At 43.8% G+C, this 20,552-nt stretch overlaps 1 protein-coding gene across 8 annotated transcripts in view; it reads right to left on the bottom strand.

Moving 5' to 3' along the window:
• LOC136708184 (glutamate receptor ionotropic, NMDA 2D) overlaps nt 1-20,552 on the bottom strand; it is a 191,979-nt gene that overhangs the window by 23,613 nt on the left and 147,814 nt on the right. For all 8 annotated transcript variants that reach the window (XR_010804328.1, XR_010804333.1, XR_010804329.1 and 5 more), the window contains 4 exons: nt 15,021-15,189; nt 6,298-6,451; nt 4,374-4,499; nt 94-323 (listed from right to left, as the gene is read on the bottom strand). Coding sequence is in view for 1 of the 8 variants with exons in the window: in XM_066682532.1 (XP_066538629.1) it covers nt 94-323; nt 4,374-4,499; nt 6,298-6,451; nt 15,021-15,189 (679 nt within the window). In the remaining 7 variants the exon portion in view is untranslated. The remainder of the gene's footprint in view (nt 1-93; nt 324-4,373; nt 4,500-6,297; nt 6,452-15,020; nt 15,190-20,552) is intronic.

Raw genomic sequence — 20,552 nt, 5'->3', positions numbered from 1 at the left:
CCTATTCTTGTATTCTGTTTCCTTCATGCACACACACACACACACACACACACACACACACACACACACACACACACACACACACAAACATACCTTCTTGTCACTGAGGCCAGACACAGTGTCAATGTATTCCTCTTGGATCATGAAGGCTGCCAGGTTGGCAGTGTAACTGGCCAGGAAAATGACAGCAAAGAACGCCCACACCAGCACCATGATCTTACTGGTGGTTCCTTTAGGGTTCTCCACAGGCACTGAGTTATTGAAGACCAGAGCCCACAGCAGCCAAATGGATTTCCCAATGGTGAACTTAGAACCTCCTGCTTCTGAGAGAGAGAGCGAGAGAGAGAAACAGAGAGAGAAAGAGAGCGAGAAAGACAGAGAAACAGAGAGAGAGAGAGAGACAGAGACAGCAAGAGAGACAGAGAGAGACAGAGAAAGCGAGAGAGAGAAAGAGAGAGACAGAGAAAGAGAGAGAGAGAGAAAGCAAGAGAGAAAGGGAGACAGAGAGAAAGAAAGAGAGAGAGAGAGAGAGAAAGAAAGAAAGGGGGAGAGAGAGAGAGAGAGAGAGAGATTTAGTCAGTTCCACCTAGTTCCTTTGCACCAGATTTTGTTTTGTTTTTTTGTTAAATTCCTGGCTGATTCTTTTATGATTAATTTAAATGTATTTCGCAATTGCAATGTAGGCATTTCTGTTAAATGTTACGTTTACCTATTTCTACACAGGAGCAGGTGGGATAGATGAGGGTTTGATTCCCAGCACAGGCAGAAACAATTAGATTCCTTAAGAAAGCCCCCTAAAGCTAAATTAGCCTATACCTGTAAGAGAGCTACAATCCTAAATTACACTACGTGAGAGCTCCTGTCAAATGTCATTAATATAAATGTTACCCAGCTTGTTTGCAAAAGTCTGCATAGTCTGTTTATTGCAGGGATATGTGTTGAGATTTCACACCCTGTTGAAATAAACCGAAGCACACTGTCATCAATGTAAACACAATGAAAAGCATCCCCTTGTGAAGAACTAAAGAGCTGCTAAATGTGCATGAGTGAGTGAGATTAACCTTGTCCAGACCAATTAAGACAGGTGAGAAAGTGACCTTAGAAAGCACACAGAAGTACACTCAGGTCCTCTGCAGTTTCTGAATCTTTTTAGGATGGAGTTTGGATGACTATTCTTAACTGAACCAGGCTCAGGACCCCGGAGTGGACGATCAGAGGACAGAAAAGAGCAGCAAACCAGCCAGGAGTGGGAAAAGCGAAAGAAGGAATGGAGGAGTGAGAGAAGTGAGAGAAGCTCCCGCACTCTTCTATTATACATGAGGGCTGTGCAAAAGTGAAGAAGTCAGCAGTGGCTACTGCAGTGCAATCACACTCTGATCCACAGAGATGGAGCTGAGGGGAGTTTACTGATTAGCCTTGCTCCATAATTCCACGGCCACAAGCAACGTGTACGTGTTCATTCTCAGTCTATAAGCTGAAGAAACAGAGTCAATTATTAAAACGCAGTACAGATGTGTACCATCAAGTTGATGCAACAGATCAGATCATCAGTAACATTGACTATGGGAAAAAGTTTCCCAGGTTATTAACCTTAAAGCACTCAAAACTTAAACAAAATAAACACTAGCGAGGAATCCCTGAGAGTAAAACTGGTCTTGTAAATTCTTACTCTGTAAAATGGCTGCCACTCTTCCCTATTAGCATTAGCATGTGTGCAATGCTAGCTAATGTTGTCATAAATTAGCACGAATAACAGGATTGGGAAATTCGTTTTCTCCCTCAATGTTACTCCTTCGGGCTGAGCCCGGCCGGACCCCATGAGTGAAAGTCCGGCCACCAGACGCTTGCCAAGGAGCCCCTCCCCCAGGCCTGACTCCAGAGTGAGGCCCCGGTAACCCTACTCCGGGCAAGGAAGGCTGTGTCCCTGTTCTTAACCTATTCATCCTTTTCTTTATGAATCACTCTTTGGCTGGCCCATCACTTAGGACCAATTTGCCTTGAGAACCCCAACCAGGGGCTATTGCCCCTGACAACATAGCTCCACCACGTTAAGCTGGTGATCCAAGGAGGAGTCTGGACGCCTTCCTGGTGAGGTGTTCTGGGCATGTCCAACAGGGAGGAGGCCCCGGGGAACACCAAGAACACGCTGGAGAGGCTACATGTCTGGACTGGTAATGCCTCGGTATACCCCCGGAGGAGCTGGAGGTGGTGGCTGGGGAGAGGGAGGTCTGGGTTTCTTTGCTCCGACGGCTTCCCCCGCGACCCGGACCCGGATAAGCGGTGGATAATGGATGGATGAGATTTGGTAATGTTGTTTAAGACACATTTTCACTTACTTTCAACTTTTAAAATGGACCAATCACCGTTGTGTAGCTAAAGAGTGTGGTCAGCCATTTTACACCACAAGAGCACTACATGATTTCGGTTGTTTCTTTTGTTGAAACACTTCATGTAGTATCTGTATTCCTTGTCTCACATCCATGCACATGAAGACGAATCATTCTTAAGCACAACACCCATTACTGAAAAGGGCCAACCTTGGTGTTTAGCTCCACAGTGAAACGCTCTTGGTTTTTCGACTGTTTTTATATCCCGCTGTGTCCTAAACTATGCTGACAGCTCTGAGTGATCTTAATGAAGACCGGGGATACAGTTTGAGAGAGCTGAGAACAGGTTTAAGGATGTATTTATGAAAAGTATTTGGATGATTATTGACTGCTTGACTATGGAGTGAGTGATGTTGGTGGAGAACCCTGTTGTTTCGCGAGATCTCTGTAGCGCAAAGTGCTGGAGAAAAGTGTGGAGTAAGTGGAAAAAAATTAGATTCTTCACTGAAGCATTCCTTTACCAATGCAGCTCAAAGCTAATAAGAAGTTAATGCACTTGCACTTTATCGATTGCTGGAACTTGCTGGTGCAATATGTTGGGAAATTTGCAATATAACATTAAATCGCTGTTTCAGATTGATGTAATCCTTTTCTGCAGTACTGTAAGTAATGATTTTAAATTCCAGTTCTTTACTGTATTATTTAATTCCTTCATTGCTGATGTTGAATTTCTTTTGTTTCTTTTTTCCCCTTCTACGTTATTAAATTACTATTATTTCTATGATTACAAATGGCAAATTAGAAAACTGACTGTTCCCCGCTTGCTTTTTTCTCTTCTTTTTTGAATTAAAAAAAAAAAAAAAAACAGCTGCCCTTTACACTCTGTGAAAGATCTAAGGTTGAATCCCAGTTCAAACCTTAGCCCTATCCCTAAGTTTTTCCTACACTCTTAAAAATACAGGTGCTACAAAAGGTTCTTTGAGCGATGCCATCCCAGTAAACAAGGAACGTCCCTGGACGTTCAAAATAGGTCTAAAAGTAGTCTGTCTGTCAAGGACATATTTTAAACGCCAATGGACGTCCAAATTCCATCTTAATAAGTTAGTTAAGTGGTGACCAATCGATAACGTCAGTGGACGTCCAAAATGCGTTATATACAAGTAATTTATTTCGGGACCAATTAATAACGTCAATGGACGTCCAAAATACGACTAATAGTCGTCTTTTCAATGTCTGTGTTTGAACGTCTTTTCAACTTTCATTTTCAACCTTAAGAGAACGTTGATTAGACGGCAGTCATTACGTTATTTCAACGTTGAATCAACGGCTAAATGTTTACTGGGATAGAAGAACCACTTTTGATTCCATAAAGAACCATTTTTAAACTGGTAAAGAACCTAAAGACAGAGTGATGGATATTTATACCTTTTAGTTTTTTCACCTGGAACCAAATGTGGTTCTTCTATGGAATTGTTAAAAGAACCTTTTGTAGCACCTTTTTATTTTGTCTCAATTTCCAGTTCCACCTTAAATGCTGAAGTAACACTGGCAGCACACACCACTGAAATGCTGCTATTTGTGTGTTCTGATGACGTATCTGATGACCTCTTGAAAGGTTGTCCCATCAGAGGGTGTTGAAAGGAAAGGTGGTTCCTGTCCTAACTTTTATGGAACATAAAATGTATAATATCAATTTAATATCCATGTAAACATTGAAAAGTTTGCCCTCGGCTCAATACGGGTGGAAAGGAATCTTCCAGTCACTGCTGTCTGTTTATATGTACATCTTTTCTATGGTCAAAATGATTTGGAATTGGGTTTATACCGTCATTCTTTCTGACAAACTGCAGTACATGCCAGGAACTTTAGGGGGCGCTATATCTCCAACTGCTTTACCGCACTGTAAAAGTCAAAGAAATGGAAATGAGTGTGACGTGGTAAAGTGAGAGAGAGGAAGTGGCAGGAGGCGGAGTAGAGAGATTAGTTGGTGAACTGCGTAACAGAAAGATTGATGAAATGTATTAACGATATAACGGTCAGACTCACTCTTGCCGTTCTGGAGACTGCGGTTGTATCCGACCGGACTGAAGAACTCGAAGATAAAAACGGTCACTGCCACCACGGTCAAACACATGACAAACATCATCACCCAGACTGCTGGACTATAGGGCTCTGTGTGTGTGTGTGAGAGAGAGAGAGAGAGAGAGAAGGATGTTGGTGAGAGAGGAAGAAATCCAAACAACTCTGTCTACACAATTAAATTTGTATTGATCATTAAGCTACAAAGAGCATTCCATAATTTAAAAGCAGACACAGATGCATTAATAACTAAATAAAGTGTAGCATTACATTTGTTTAGAGAATCCTTATCTACTGCATTTAACTGAAGTGATATAAATCACTTTCGGTTCAGACGAGGAACAATAACTTTGATTGATGCGCACAATACGCATCATCCACACACTCGTTCACTTACAAGGGGAATAAAAAATGGTTTGGGCTTTGTTTAATTTTATAAGAGCAATAAGTCACTTTACCACCAAAAAACATACATTCAATTACGAATTCAATCATTTTCTGTTACAGTTTCTTCCTGTTCTGAGTTGTCGTGAGTGTGGATCCTACCCGGAATCACAGGGCGCGAGGCAAAGACAGAGGGCAAATCAATCACAGGGCATTACACACTCTCACACACTCACACCTGTGGACACTTTCACACAGTCAGTTCTGGTGTGAACCAATGAGTGTTTGGACTGAGGGAGGAAACTGGAACTCCTGGAGGAAACCCACACAGACAGAGGGAGAACACATCAATCTCTTCACAGGCAGTGACCTGAGGTGGGGTTCGAGTCCATAAACCCAGGACCCTGGAGCTGTGTGATAGAGAAACTGTGTCGTTCTGTAAGAAAGTATTCATCATTCTTACTTTTTTCCTGAAATGCAACCTACATGTGATGAAGAATCTAACTGCATTTTAGCCCTACAATGAATAAGTTTATCCTCCATAGAGTGTGTCCCCCATGTGGGGGCAGCCATGTTTAAAGCAGGTTTAGTACAGAACAGCTAGCTGTCGGTTTAATCACATGATTGCTCCTTTAAAGGGGATGTCTATTATTGTGGTTCTGAAGCTCTGCATCTTTAAAGGTGATTTGATTCCTGCTCCAGGTGACTGTCTGTGAGGAGTGTGGTGTGTTCTCTCTGTGTCTGCGAGGGTTTCCTCCGGGTGACTGTCTGTGAGGAGTGTAGTGTGTTATCCCTGTGTCCGCATGGGTTTCCTCCGGGTGCTCCGGTTTCCTCCCACAGTCCAAAAACACACATTGGTAGGTGGATTGGCGTCCGTAGGTGTGAGTGTGTGAGTGTGTGTTGCCCTGTGAAGGACTGGCGCCCCCTCCAGGGTGTATTCCTGCCTGGCGCCCAATGATTCTTGGTAGGCTCTGGACCCACCGCAACCCTGAGCTGGATAAGGGTTACAGATAATGAATGAATGAATGAATGAATGTTGTTTGTAGTTGGCTGAAGTTTAACTTGTAAAAACTTGACGTTTTTATTCACTGTTTGAATTACCACAGAAACTCATCTATAACTGAGTTGTTTAGTTTTGTAGCATTTTCCATAACGCAGTTAGCCGTCCCCCAAATTTGGATATATTTCCACCTTAATTTATGCACCTATGGAGTAGAAACAGAGCAATATCTTCATCTTGATTCGTGCTTTTGAATGTTTGGGGTTCTCTTTGTTGTCTAAAAGAACGGTGGATGCCTTTCCTGTGCCATACAGAGAGAGAGGAAGCCTAGCATACATTGTTTTTTCACTTGTTTACTGACACCGGGGCTTCGTAAACTCATTAGACCGGTTTCGAGCACGCAGAGGAGAACTAGCAAAGCGTGAGGAAACATCTTCTGAATTCTATAAAAAGTGTTTTTGCATTAGAATTGTGAACTACGCCTTGAACCGTGAGATATGAACGCACCAAGGAAAGCAGAGGGTGAGACAGTCCCGTTGCTACGGGAAACCATGACACTAATCCCCGTCTCCACAAAGGGCACGGAGAAGTCAATGACCTCCGACCTCTCCTCGTTGATGGTGAGAGAGCCGATAGCCATGTCTGCACGCTTGTACACCACCTAGAGGACAGGAGGAATTACAACATTAACTGAACAACAGGTCGGCACAAACAAACAGCTAATTAAATTAATAAGCCCTTATTGCTTTAAATGTGCTCAGATACTGCCATATCCTTACACCAAAAACAAATGTTCCACCAGTTTGCACCTCATTAAAGGTGGCAACAGAATGCCAAAGCTTTTAAAGAAACACTAAGTAAAATTAGGTGTTTCTGCTCCCCCTACAGTTGCAGATTGTATTTCAATTCAAATTAAATTCAAGAGGGGAGGCGGAGTCAGTGGGGTGGTTTCCTACCCTCCTCCAAAAGTTACTTAGTGCCGTTTCTACAGTTCTGAGACCAGAGGAGCAAACACAGAGGCTCTGTTCACCCTATTACAGATCAGTGAAGCATCACAATGATGTAGAAACTGTAATTTTAAGGTTAAATATACTACCTAGTGTTGCTTTAAAATGCAGTACTGGACTGTGGTGCAAGGGAACTGCGTACTCTGGAGAGATGGAGATCAGACCAGTAGTTTTAAGATGAACTGGAATGAGTTGGAGAATTAGATCCAGAACTAATCAACAGACATCAGTACCTGGCCTCATGAATGCTCTTTTGACTTTTTTTTTTTTTTTTTTTACAATTCAAGGCCATATAGTATATTATCAGGCTTTTAATTAATTTAAATAATAATTAAAAGTAAGGAGGTCATCAAAATTTAATGCAGAAAAAGTGTGGTGACTACAAAAGTTTGACAAACCCAAACTATCTTATGTTTTAGATTCATCAAAGTATTAATATATTCCCCACTCTTTGTTGATGCTGCTCTGCAGACTCTTGGCATTTTCCACAGTGGCTTTACGAGGAGCCACTCGGGACATTTTTCTAACAGCACTGAAAAACATACACAGTGCTGTCTGAGAAAAAAACATTAGCTGCAGGGAGAACATTCCAGAACACCCGATATTTTGCACATTTCAAATTTGTGTTTCTGCAGGATCCCAAGTGGTGCATCTGAGAGACTTCAAATTTGAGCTCTATATGGAATAAATAAATACATTTTTTAAAGCATTTCTAGTGGTCCATTCATCACACAGTTTCATACAATGTAAAGGGCAAATGCTATTGATGAATTAAAATGAGAGAAATGGATACAGACTCTGATTACAAGTTGGTTAATGCCTGCTCATCCATCCTCATCAATGAAGAGCTGGTACCCATTTGCTGCAGTATACTTACGCTTTCAGTTTATTCTTATGTACTTATCAATAACATACTAGGCTTCTACTGAAGAGTATACAGAAAAGTTGGTGAAGATATGCCTGAGAAAATTATTTTTGCTGTATACATTCAGGTGAAGTACATTTGGCTTGTAGTTAGTGGTGGAAAATCTGAGAGAGTAAATAGTACAGGTTTGGAACTGAACCTGATGTACACAGTGATATTACCCACACAGAAATAGATAAATATTGGCTTATTCTATTGACAATATTCTTCAAAGGTTTGAGCAACGTGATTTCACCTCTAAACTACTAGAGAACCACACCTAATTAAATGTAGCCATTTGTAAGTTGAAGACGCTCTACTTCATAATTTGTTGTTGTTGTATGTTCACCAACTGAGCGGCCATCCACTGGTGGCGCTGTTTCACTGCATACATTCAAACTGTTATTTAGCCAAAGAAGACTTAGGGTCAGGGTTAGAGTAAAGTTTACAGTTGAGGTAAAGCTTTTTTCACTTTGGTTTGCCATATATTCACGTCTCTTTCGTACACAATTTATGAAACCTGGGAATACATACCTTTTCATCATGATACAAGGATAGGTTTGAGATAATTGCAACAGGCTTTTTTTAATATTATAATTTATGCCAATTCAAAATGTGACAGGAGTTTATTACTAGTAAAATATACCTATATTTTTAATGTAAATGTAGTATAGCTGTAGTACAAAATACAATGGGTCTGTCCCAAAACCTAGTGAGCTGTCTAATTAGAGAGCATTTTTCTTCACAGTGTTCCTGCTCCTGACACGTAGGCTGTCCCAATTATTAAATATTTTCTCAATACCTGTTCGTGTCTGTACTTGTGTTCTCGTGTTCTTGGGAAAGGTCATCAGTCTCAGCCCAAGTACTGTTCCATTTAAAAGTCCACATCTAGACAAGTACAGTTCAAATACCCGGATGTGTTCTTGCTCTGCCCGTATTACTGAGAATGTACTGGGACGTGACTTCTGTAGACTGGAGAGAGTCAGATATCCCAGAATGCATTTCGCACCAACCTCAGCGCTATTCATTTTTTTTCTGCCACGGAGACGGTGACTCATCAAGTACACCGGAGTTCCAATTACATAACCACTACATCTTTGAGAGATTGTACTACCAAGTACGGCAGTTCGAACTTGACGTACTTCGTATTGAGAAACAGCCTTAGATACCTCATTCTGCTGTCTACTAAGATATCGTAATTTGGCCGAATTTTAAGGCAGCATCGAACCCTTCCTTAGCCGCGAAGGCAATCCTGGGATGCAACGCCAGAACAACTCCCGTTTGACTCTTCTCCCAGTGTCAAAATAATTAAAAACGACTTAAAAATGGGAAGAGTAGAATCCACCGCGCTGAAAAGCTGAGGTAAATTGCAGGCGGTGGGCGGGAAAAAGCCGTGACGCAATCGCTCTCCATTTAGAGCGTCTCAATAAACTGCCTCACGAGGACAAACGACCGTTACAACGCTGTCTACTTAAACAGCTGTCTACATAGTGCCAGCCTAGATTTTGGGACAGACCCAATATAAATATAAACTAAACGTGTACTCAAGGTTTAACACTCACATTTTATAAACTTAAAAGTATACTAATTTAGTCTCAAGAAGTATTGAAATTACACAAAACTAACACTACTAGTACATTGATATTAGAATTCCTGCTGCATAGAGTATACCTGGAAAATATACTTCAGCTTTATTTAAGTTTAAATAATAAAGGATTTTAAAGATATATATTTTTGTAAGGGTGCTTCTGCTCTTCTCAGAAGGCTATACTAGATGTTGGAACACTGTTGTGAGGATTTAAAACTTTCAGCCACAATACCATTAGTGAGGTCAGCTGCTGATGTTGGATGATTAGATCTGGATCACAAACACGAAAATCTTTCCAACTCACTCCAACACTGTTGCACTGCTCTACAAGGCTTTCTATCTTTCTGATGGATTTCTGGCATTGGGCTCGGTTGTGGCTGAAGAAGAGCTACCCTTTCTTTTTTTAGCCCTGAGTTACTGTCTGCCCCTGACAGGTGAATGTTTGTGTGTTTTGTGCATTTATTTATTCACCCCACAGTTTATTGAAGCCTTAATAGAACAACCCTGGCTGTATCTATCACACGTCATGTCCCAGGGACATGTGAGCAGCTGCTGAAAAAAACGCACAGCGCCGCTCAGGAAGCCCACATCTCTTCCGTCACGTTCACCATGCTCTCCTCTCTTTGATCCCTCTCTTTTCTGCGTGTGATGGAGCAGCAGCGAGCAGCGATGTTAAATCACTCACGTTAGAGCTCCTCCAAAGCTTCTGTGACGGCTCCAGTGCTGCAGTGAATTCAGAGAGGGTGGGTGTGGGCTTGTGTGTGTGTGTGTGTGTGTGTGTGGACGAGGAGGCACACAACAAAAATCCCTATATCCTACCATTAAAAAATGTGGAATTATGTGCAATATTAATCACGTTTGCTGCCAAACGTAGGACAAGGTTAGTCTGCCATGCTCAACCCAAAGCGTTAGAACTGTGTTCTCAAGAGAGATGGAGCTCGTGATCCAGAGCTAATCCTGAAACATCAGTATCTAAACCCACTATTGATTCTGTGGCGGCCATCAAATCCTCACAGCTATGTTCCATATGCCTGATAATGCCTTCCCTGAAGACCAGAGAAATAAGACAGATAGGCCCTGTTAATACTCTATTAACAGCCCTAAGGATTAGAAACACCTACCTTGTTGCTACACTCACTGTCCATTTACTGAGCTCCACACCGTTCTACAAGTACACACTGTGGTCCATCTGCTGCTCTGCATACTTTTTTAAACCCTTTCACCCTGTTCTTCAATAGTCAGGACCATTGCAGAGCAGCTATGATTTGGGCAGTGGATCATTCTCAGTGCTGCAGTGACTCTGATGTGCTGGTATGAGTGGATCAGACACAGCAGTGCACCTAGAGTTTTTAAACACTGTGTCCACTCACTGTCCACACGGTCACTCGTCCACCGTGTAGATGTAAAGTCAGAGACAGTGGTTCATCTGTTTCTGCACAGTTTGTGTTTGTCATCCTGGATATTCTCAGTCCAGTGGTGACACTGAGTGGTTCAAAAACTCAGCAGCACTGCTGTATCTGATCCACTCGTACACGCACAACACAACCAGGCCAGTGTCACCGCAGCGCTAAAAATGACCCCTCAGCAAAATCATACCTGCTCTGTGGGGGTCCTGTGGGAGTCCTGAGCATTGAAGAGCAGGGTGAAAGGGGGCTAGCTAAGTATGCGGAAAAACAGATGGACTACAGCCTGTAATTGTAGGAATACAAAGTGCTCCTCAAGGTCAGTGGAGCTCACAAGGCGAGTGTTCCTAATCCAGCGAACGTTCAGGGTAAATACACAAGCAACTGCCCGGAGTTCCTGAAGTCTACGACATGCCCAGGAAAGAACATAATTTAACACAGAAATTAAAAACGGATCATGATAACAATTAAACATTTTCATATCGTGCACTCCTACTTTAAATCAGTGCACAGAGAGACCTTACTGACAGCTGATTGGCTACGGATTGAGTAGGAAGAAAAGAAAAGGCCAACAGGCGACCGACAGAGTGACGGCGCGATAGAGCGATGGTTAATAAAAGCTGCAGGGGACACCGAAAAGGGGGAGGAGGGGGAGATAGAAAGGGCTGCGATAGGAGGAAGACAAAAGTGAGGGAAGAACAGAGCAAGAGAGGGAGAGCCGCAGACGGAGTACGGGGGAAAAAATAGAAAGAGAAGAGTATAGATAAAGTGAGAGGAAATGGAAAAAGGAGGCAGACAGAGAAAAGACGGCAAAAAAAAAAAGAGCAGCTCCCATTCCCCGGTAACCGTCTCTAGCGGGTGTCCCCTGGGGGGGTGAGCACACACACACACACACACACACAAGTGCAAAACAAGTGTGGGCATATCCAAGAGAGAGACTTCTGAAGCTGGTATTAAACTGATAGTGGTGGTCTTAGAGGCGAGTTGAGACAGAGCGAAGAAACCCAGCCATTAAACACAAACACTTCACACATTCAGTGTTACATCACACTCTCTCTCTCACACACACACACACACACACACAAAACAGAGAGCATCACCCACACACACATTCACACATTTATACTCCACACACATAGCAACTTTATCAAACAGTGCTAAGGCTTCCCTCTCAGCTTTAACAACACTCACATATTGACACACACACACACACACACTCTCTCACACACAAATGGGTGCCTACCAAATTAAATATTTGGGGAATGGGGGCAAAATAATGACCAGACCTTGTGCACTTTCTGCACTAAAACTGAGCACTGTATATGGGACATTCACTATAAGCTTTACCCCCCACTGTGTAACATTTAGTGCAGTGTTTACATTTAATAACGTGAGCTGCACTATGTAGAGAGGATGCCACTATTTTGGACGGACCCAAACCTATCCAGACAGGAAAAGCTGCTCCCTTTCCGTTTCCCATTGCATTATGGGACAATAGTGTCCATCATTAGCATATTCTAAATTTGACTGAGTCTAAGTATACACAACAATGACACTTGTAACTATAGTATACACTTTATAACTAGTTAGAAATAGTATTAAGCGTGCAATTGGGACGCAGCTTATATGTTACAACCCATTTACCCTTGAACGTACCACTTGGGCGAGTTACTGGAGTCGCACTTAAAATTTATTTTGATACTACTTCATCTAAGTCTGCTTCCCGTTTATTTTTAAGACGATCTAAAGGGGCGGAGTTACGTACATGAATACGTGATTTCAACAGCAGTGTACTGAAATCAATGGGGGGTGGTTTCCTACCCTCCTGCAAAGGTTACACAGAGCAGTTTCTGCAGTGCTGAGCTTACAGTAGCGACAGCAGAGGCTCTCTTCTCCCTGTTACAGCTCAGCGAAGGATCACAATAATTTTGAAGCTGTACATTTGACATTACTGAAAGCATTGTTTCCAAACTTTTGAACATTAGTGATTTTTTTATTTTTTGATCCATACACAGATCAAAAGCACATTCAGGCTGAATTATTAAGGCTTTTCCTTTTGATTTCCACAACAATGTCAGGTGCATTGTTCATGGTGGGGGAAAAAAACCGCTCGTGCTGTCATGATGAAACCTCACAGCCTTGACTATGGAATGTTTGTGCGTTTGTCTTTGCTGTGAGGAATAAGTTTTGGAAACAAATCCACAGTGTGGTCCTGTCTAGCTGTATATAGACCTTAGAGAAGACACTGTTTCTTTATAATGACTTTCAGAGACTGTAAATCAGTGTTAGAATGCTTTGCACATTACAAAACAAATCGTTTATTTAGTGCATGTGCACATTAGCGTGGGGATCTGGAGCCCACCAATCCACACACTGTGAAACAAGACGATCATTTGTGGGGAACACAGTATAGAACGAGCAGCTCTGGTTTTGTGCTTCTGTGATCACTTGTGGAAAATGTATATATTACACTGTATTATGAAATTGATGCACCTTTCACACACACACACACACACACACACACACACATTCATCCACATACTGAAAGATCCAGCATCAGGCCGTCCTCCATCCCATAATCCCCTCTGTTTGATCATCACGAGTGCTAATACCAAAGGGACCTGAAGCCAGGCTTTAATCAGTGCTCTCCCTTCTGCTTTACGCCTTGATTCTCTCTCTCTCTTTCTCTCTCTCTCACACACACACACACACACACACAAAATGCCTTCGTGCCAGAGATATCGCTGAGTGAGCAGCAGAGACTCTTTCACACAATCATATACAACGTTTCTCACACTCTCAGTCTTACACACTTTCACACACTCTCAGTCTCACACACACTTTCACACACTCTCAGTCTCACACACACTTTCACACACTCTCAGTCTCACACAAGGGGTCTGTCCCAAAACCTAGTGAGCTGTTTAACAAGAGAGCATTTTACGTTACAGTGTGCGCGCTCCCAAAACGTAGGCTGTCCCAATTCTTAGACACCTCATTATGATGCCTACTAAGATACCTTAATCTGGCCGAAGTTTAAGGCAGCGTTAAATTCTTCCCAGGATGCAATGCAAGAACCACTCCCGTCCATTTTTGTTCTTCTCCCAGAGCAAAAATGATTAAAATTGCGATAAAAACGGGAAGAGTAGAATCCACCGCGCTGAAGCTGAGGCGACGCTAACCGCTGAGGTAAGAAAACACAGGTTGCGGGCGGGGGGCGGGAACAAGCCGTGATGCAATCGTTCTCTAACTGGAGCGTCTCAATAAACGGCCTCATGAGACGACCGTTAGAATGCTGTCTACTTCAACAGCTGTCTATGCAGTCAGTGCCTACCTAGGCAGTTCACTAGGTTTTGGGACAGACCAGCTGTCTCACTCTCAAAGTCTGTCTCACAGATTCACACACAGTATCAGTCTCAGTCTCATACATGTTCTCAAAGTCTCACACACTCTCATTGTCTTTGTTGTAGTCTCTGTCTCACAGATTCAGTGTCACAGTCTCACACCTTCTCACACGCTCAGATTTACTGTGTCAGTCTCACACAGTGTCACAGTCTCACACACACTCTGTCTTACTCTCACTCTCTCAGTATCACACTGTCTCACACACTCTCACAGTTTCACACACTCTTAGTCTTTGTCTCGGTCTCGAACAGTTTCACACAGTGTCACAGGCTCACACAACGTCTCACTCTCAAAGTCTGTCTCACAGATTCACACACAGTGTCAGTGTCAGTCTCACACGCTCTCAGTCTCAGACAATCTCACACACTCTTAGTCTCAGACATGCTCACACACACACTCCCACTGTCTCTCACAGTCTAACACACTCTCAGTCCAAGTCTCTTCCAGTCTCACACATGCTCCGATGCTCCCTTTTAACTTTTATTCACATTCTCAGACTGTCTCCTACAGTTTCTAAAATCTCCCATAGTCTCACACTGTCTCACCCTTCATCCAGGTTCTACTGGCAGCGCTTCTCTACAGAGATGATATAAACTACATGCGCTGTTACATTTGCATTTGACTCTATAATAGATGTAAATATAACCAGCCCCTTACAGTATAACCTTAAACAGGTCAATACCATTAACTCCCAGATTATATTTATCTAACAACTGACCGCAGAGCTGCTTGGTTCCCATTTCTAGCTGTGGTTTTCCTCCACAGAATTTACACAGACAATAACAGCACTTTATCAGAGGGAATTCAGCTGATGCCAGTAAATCCACGGATCTTTAATATGGTCAGTTTTATCGGTCAAACAAGCCCTATAAAAAAAACAGTGTTGTAAAGAGGGTGGAAACTCAAGACCTTTAGCTGTTTACCTCTCCCACCATGCCGTTCCACACTCCGTCGATCTTTTTCCCGTGTTTTCCGTTGGTCACGAGGTAGAGGTCGTAGGTGAAGCCAACGATCCTAGCCAGCCGCTTCAGGATGTCAATGCAGAAGCCCTTGCAGCACTGTTTGACTGGAGCCATGCCCTCCTGAAGAGCCCTGGAGCAGAAACAAACACAGACACATGAGATCAAATATTATCAGCTATTTCTGTGCATTCTCAGAATTCTGTTAGCATTTTTTGGTAACATCTAATTGTAATTCACAGTTCTTACATCCTGCCACTCTTTTGCCATTTTATGGTAACTGCTGTGTAGTATAAAAATGATGATTGACATCATCCATCCATCCATCCATTATCTGTAACTGCTTATCCAATTCAGGGTCGCGGTGGGTCCAGAGCCTACCTGGAATCATTGTGCGCAAGGCGGGAATACACCCTGGAGGGGGCGCCAGTCCTTCACAGGGCAACACAGACACACACATACACATTCACTCACACCTACGGTCACTTCTGAGTCACCAATCCACCTACCAACGTGTGTTTTTGGACTGTGGGAGGAAACTGGAGCACCCGGAGGAAACCCACGCAGACACAGGGAGAACACACCACACTCCTCACAGACAGTCACCCGGAGGAAACCCACGCAGACACAGGGAGAACACACCACACTCCTCACAGACAGTCACCCGGAGGAAACCCACGCAGACACAGGGAGAACACACCACACTCCTCACAGACAGTCACCCGGAGGAAACCCACGCAGACACAGGGAGAACACACCACACTCCTCACAGACAGTCACCCGGAGCGGGAATCGAACCCACAACCTCCAGGTCCCTGGAGCTGTGTGACTGCAACACTACCTGCTGCGCCACTGTGCCGCATTGACATCATTATTTTGTTAAATAAATAAAACTTGACCAATACAGTGACAAATACATTCTTCTCTACACATCATTTTATGTTGTTTTTTGGTAAGTAAAATAATAATTGCCATGTTAAATACTACGCAACAGTTACAAAAAATGACAAAGAGTGTGAGAAGGTTTGAACTGTGAAGTCGTTTAGATCTGCCTGGTAGGTTGTGAATGTTAAGGCAATGCTGAAACATCTGCACTCTTTTAATTTTACTTCAACCCTCAGTAAACAAGAATTAGTTTTCTCTGTGTTGCTAACTTTGCCCAATATTATATGCTTTAGAACAGTTTAGAAATCACCATCATGAGATTCAGGAGATCATCAGCACTATAGTTGTGCAGTGTAACGATAATACCATACACCGCAGTATTTAAAAACGAGGATGGTATCTCCAAATGAGGGTGGTATTTATGACATGTGTGAGGTGTGTCAAATTTGTGTTCTATGTCTTTAAGTACAGGAGTGTGGTGTGTTCTCCCTGTGTCTGCGCGGGTTTCCTCCGGGTGACTGTCTGTGAGGAGTTGGTGTGTTCTCCCTGTGTCTGCGTGGGTTTCCTCCGGGTGTTCCGGTTTCCTCCCACAGTCCAAAAACACACGTTGGTAGGTGGATTGGTGACTCAAAAAGTGTCCGTAGATGTGAGTGAATGTGTGAATGTGTGTATTGCCCTGTGAAGGACTGGCGCCCCCTCCAGGGTGTATTCCCGCCTTGCGCCCAATGATTCCAGGTAGGCTCTGGACCCACTGCGACCCTGAACTGGATAAGGGTTACAGATAATGAATGAATGAGGAATGAAAGCTGGGCTGAGCTGAACTGCACAGCGTCGAAAACCCTTCATTCTAGCCACACTCACAAATATGAGGCTCACACAGCCTGACAGTGCACCCCCCACACCATGGTAATACCAAATACTGTGATAATATTATGAGACTACTTCTTACTGAATGCTTCTAACACAATTTCATTAAAACTCAATAAAGCGCTTAACAAACCATTTCTGTTCTGACAGATGTCAGCCATGTCCAGCATTTCACTGAGTGATGTAAAAGAGGGAGGTCCATTTTACACCCCCAGAGAGCGCGAGCGTCACTGATGATTACTCACTCATACTTGACCTTGTTGCCTCGTACCGTGCCTGAGCGCGATGTTCAGAACCAGAGCACGCTTATGCCAACTGGATATAGCTTTATATTTTGAGGAGAGCAAAGAGTTTATGATTGACCTTAGTGGTTTATTTGGAGCCATTTTGTCGGCAGTGACCCTCAGCAGTCTCAAAGGATTTACAGATTAATTATTTTGCATTGCAGCCATTTTCCTTTAATCATAACTGCACATATAAGATCTTTACAGAGGCATGCAGTCACAAATTTCAACAAATAACTTCCAATAAACCCAGCCCCTCAGCAGGAGACCCTGAATATATGTCTACGAGAAGACACCGGGCAGTTTACACCGTGACCGCGCTGGTCAAACGAGCGTCAGACATGACTGGGTACTGGATTTCCTCGTTAAAGTACACACTTAGATAGTTCCTCACAGTGCAAGTTCTCTTAAAAAGATGCTGATCATACATGGCTACTGGAATAAATTCAGAACGGTAGGATTATGATTAACTTTTATTCCGTGGTGAATCATTAAAAGCAGTAACTGTCCAATCCCCACCAGCGGTGAAGAAAGAGCTTTCACTTAACTTTATTGCAAGGCCTCGCAGAAATAATAATAAAAAAAAAGAAGTATAATCTTAATTATTACTTCTATGCCCAGGACCAAGATGGAAAGAGAGAGAAAAAAGACAAACGAGACTGAGAGCGAGACAGAGAGAGAGAGAGAGAGAGAGAGAGAGAGAGAGAGAGAGAGAGAGAGAGAGTTACAGTCTAATCAGTCTGACGGAGTGGGAGGAAGGTAAAAGGAGAGAATAATGAGATGAAGGAGGAAAGCGAGAGGCAGAAAGCATGCATAAGCATCACACTCTGCTTTAGCGAACCTTTAGAAGGGTGTAATGAGACAGTAGTGAGTGCCACACACACACACACACACACACACACACACACACACACACACACACCCACAGGACCAGTTTGACTGCAGTAAAGCAGGATCCATATGAGACACATTCTTACCTCCAGCGCTGCAGCAGATTGACAGGCTACACGATGAGAGAGTGTGGGAAGAGATGGCCATAAGGCAAACACATAAAAATGAGGGGAAGAGGGAGGGAGTGAGAGTGACAGATCGATGGAAAAACAGCAGTGGAGAACAGACCCCCCCGCCCCCCACCACCACCCGGACCACAGTCTGGGCCCAAACCCATATAATCTCTTAGCAAATGAAACCATCTTAAATCTAGTCATCTTTGCTAAATACTTCTCATTAGGAGACTGTCATAAGAAGATTATAATGCTTTTCAACTTATGTCTAGATGTTTTTGCTGGTTTTAACTGGGTACGATGTCCATAAGCACCAGGAAGTGAAGCAGTGAAGAAGCTGTGATCTCTGGAGTGATGGACCTCTGTTCAACAACGTCAGCATCAGATTCCACAGCACTGTGCCAACACCAGGTATACAGCCTTCCCAGAAGAGTAGATGTTACCTACGATCCCCTTCATTTTAAAAGAAATATTGGATCAGCTGATGCCAGCATAGTTCTGTTTGTTCTGGAAAAGGCTTTATTCATTCATTCATTGTCTGTAAGCGCTTATCCAATTTAGGATCACAGTGGGTGCCCGGAGCCTGCTCAGAATCATTAGGCGCAAGACGGGAGTACACTCTGAAGGGGGCACCAGTCCTTCACAGGGCAACACACACTCACACATTCACTCACACCTACGGTCACTTTGAGTCGCCAATTCACCTACCAACATGTGTTTTTGGACTGTGGGAGGAAACCGGAGCACCCAGAGGAAACCCACGCGGACACAGGGAGAACACACCACACTCCTCACGGACAGTCACCCGGAGGAAACCCACGCGGACACAGGGAGAACACACCACACTCCTCACAGACAGTCACCCGGAGGAAACCCAATCAGACACAGGGAGAACACACCACACTCCTCACAGACAGTCACCCGGAGGAAACCCACACAGACACAGGGAGAACACACCACACTCCTCACAGACATTCACCCGGAGGAAACCCACGCAGACACAGGGAGAACACACCACACTCCTCACAGACAATCACCTGGAGGAAACCCACACAGACACAGGGAGAACACACCACACTCCTCGCAGACAGTCACCAGGAGGAAACCCACACAGACACAGGGAGAACACACCACACTCCTCGCAGACAGTCACCTGGAGGAAACCCACACAGACACAGGGAAAACACACCACACTCATCACAGACAGTCACCCGGAGGAAACACACAGACACAGGGAGAACACATCACACTCCTCACAGATAGTCATCCGGAGGAAACCTACTCAGACACAGGGAGAACACACCACACTCCTCACAGACAGTCACCCGGAGGAAACCCACACAGACACAGGGAGAACATCCCACACTCCTCACAGAAAGTCACCCGGAGGAAACCCACGTGGACACAGGGAGAGCACACCACACTCCTCACAGACAGTCACCCGGAGGAAACCCACGCAGACACAGGGAGAGCACACCACACTCCTCACAGACAGTCACCCGGAGGAAACCCACACAGACACAGGGAGAACACACCACACTCCTCGCAGACAGTCACCTGGAGGAAACCCACACAGACACAGGGAAAACACACCACACTCATCACAGACAGTCACCCGGAGGAAACACACAGACACAGGGAGAACACATCACACTCCTCACAGATAGTCATCCGGAGGAAACCTACTCAGACACAGGGAGAACACACCACACTCCTCACAGACAGTCACCCGGAGGAAACCCACACAGACACAGGGAGAACATCCCACACTCCTCACAGAAAGTCACCCGGAGGAAACCCACGTGGACACAGGGAGAGCACACCACACTCCTCACAGACAGTCACCCGGAGGAAACCCACGCAGACACAGGGAGAGCACACCACACTCCTCACAGACAGTCACCCGGAGCGGGACTTAAACCCACAACCTCCAGGTCCCTGGAGCTGTGTGACTGCGACACTACCTGCTGCACCACCGTGCCCCCCGAGAAGTGCCATACGAACACATAAAAACACACAACAAAGTTATATGAACACAACTCATAATGTACAAATTCTGTAAAACCATCTTCCAAATGCTCTGCCACAAATAGAGGCCTGTCACAATAGCCATTTGTTGTGGTTGATATATTTTCTCTAAAACAACTGCGATGACTTCTATTATTGTCAGTTACGACCATTTTTTTCCACTGATATAATGCAATTACGCCTGTTTAAAAGTAATGGACTTCCAGAAAAAAACATTTTAAATATTCTACATTAATAAAACATGAAATAAACCACTGTTTTAAACAAATCTACATAACAGCCCTAGAACAGAGAGACGACACACAACCAGAGCTCAGAACAAAGTGAGCAGCTGGACACATTCATTCTCATGTAAACACAAGTGGCCACTACTGAGGTCAGCAAAAATGACTGAGCTAATGTCCATATACCGTACGATAAGCTGGTCA

The sequence above is a fragment of the Hoplias malabaricus genome, chromosome 10 (genome assembly GCF_029633855.1).
Source record: "Hoplias malabaricus isolate fHopMal1 chromosome 10, fHopMal1.hap1, whole genome shotgun sequence".
NCBI classification, from domain to species: domain Eukaryota; kingdom Metazoa; phylum Chordata; class Actinopteri; order Characiformes; family Erythrinidae; genus Hoplias; species Hoplias malabaricus.
The sequence above is the reverse complement of the archived record's forward strand: the minus strand, read 5'-3'. Positions and strand labels throughout refer to the sequence as shown.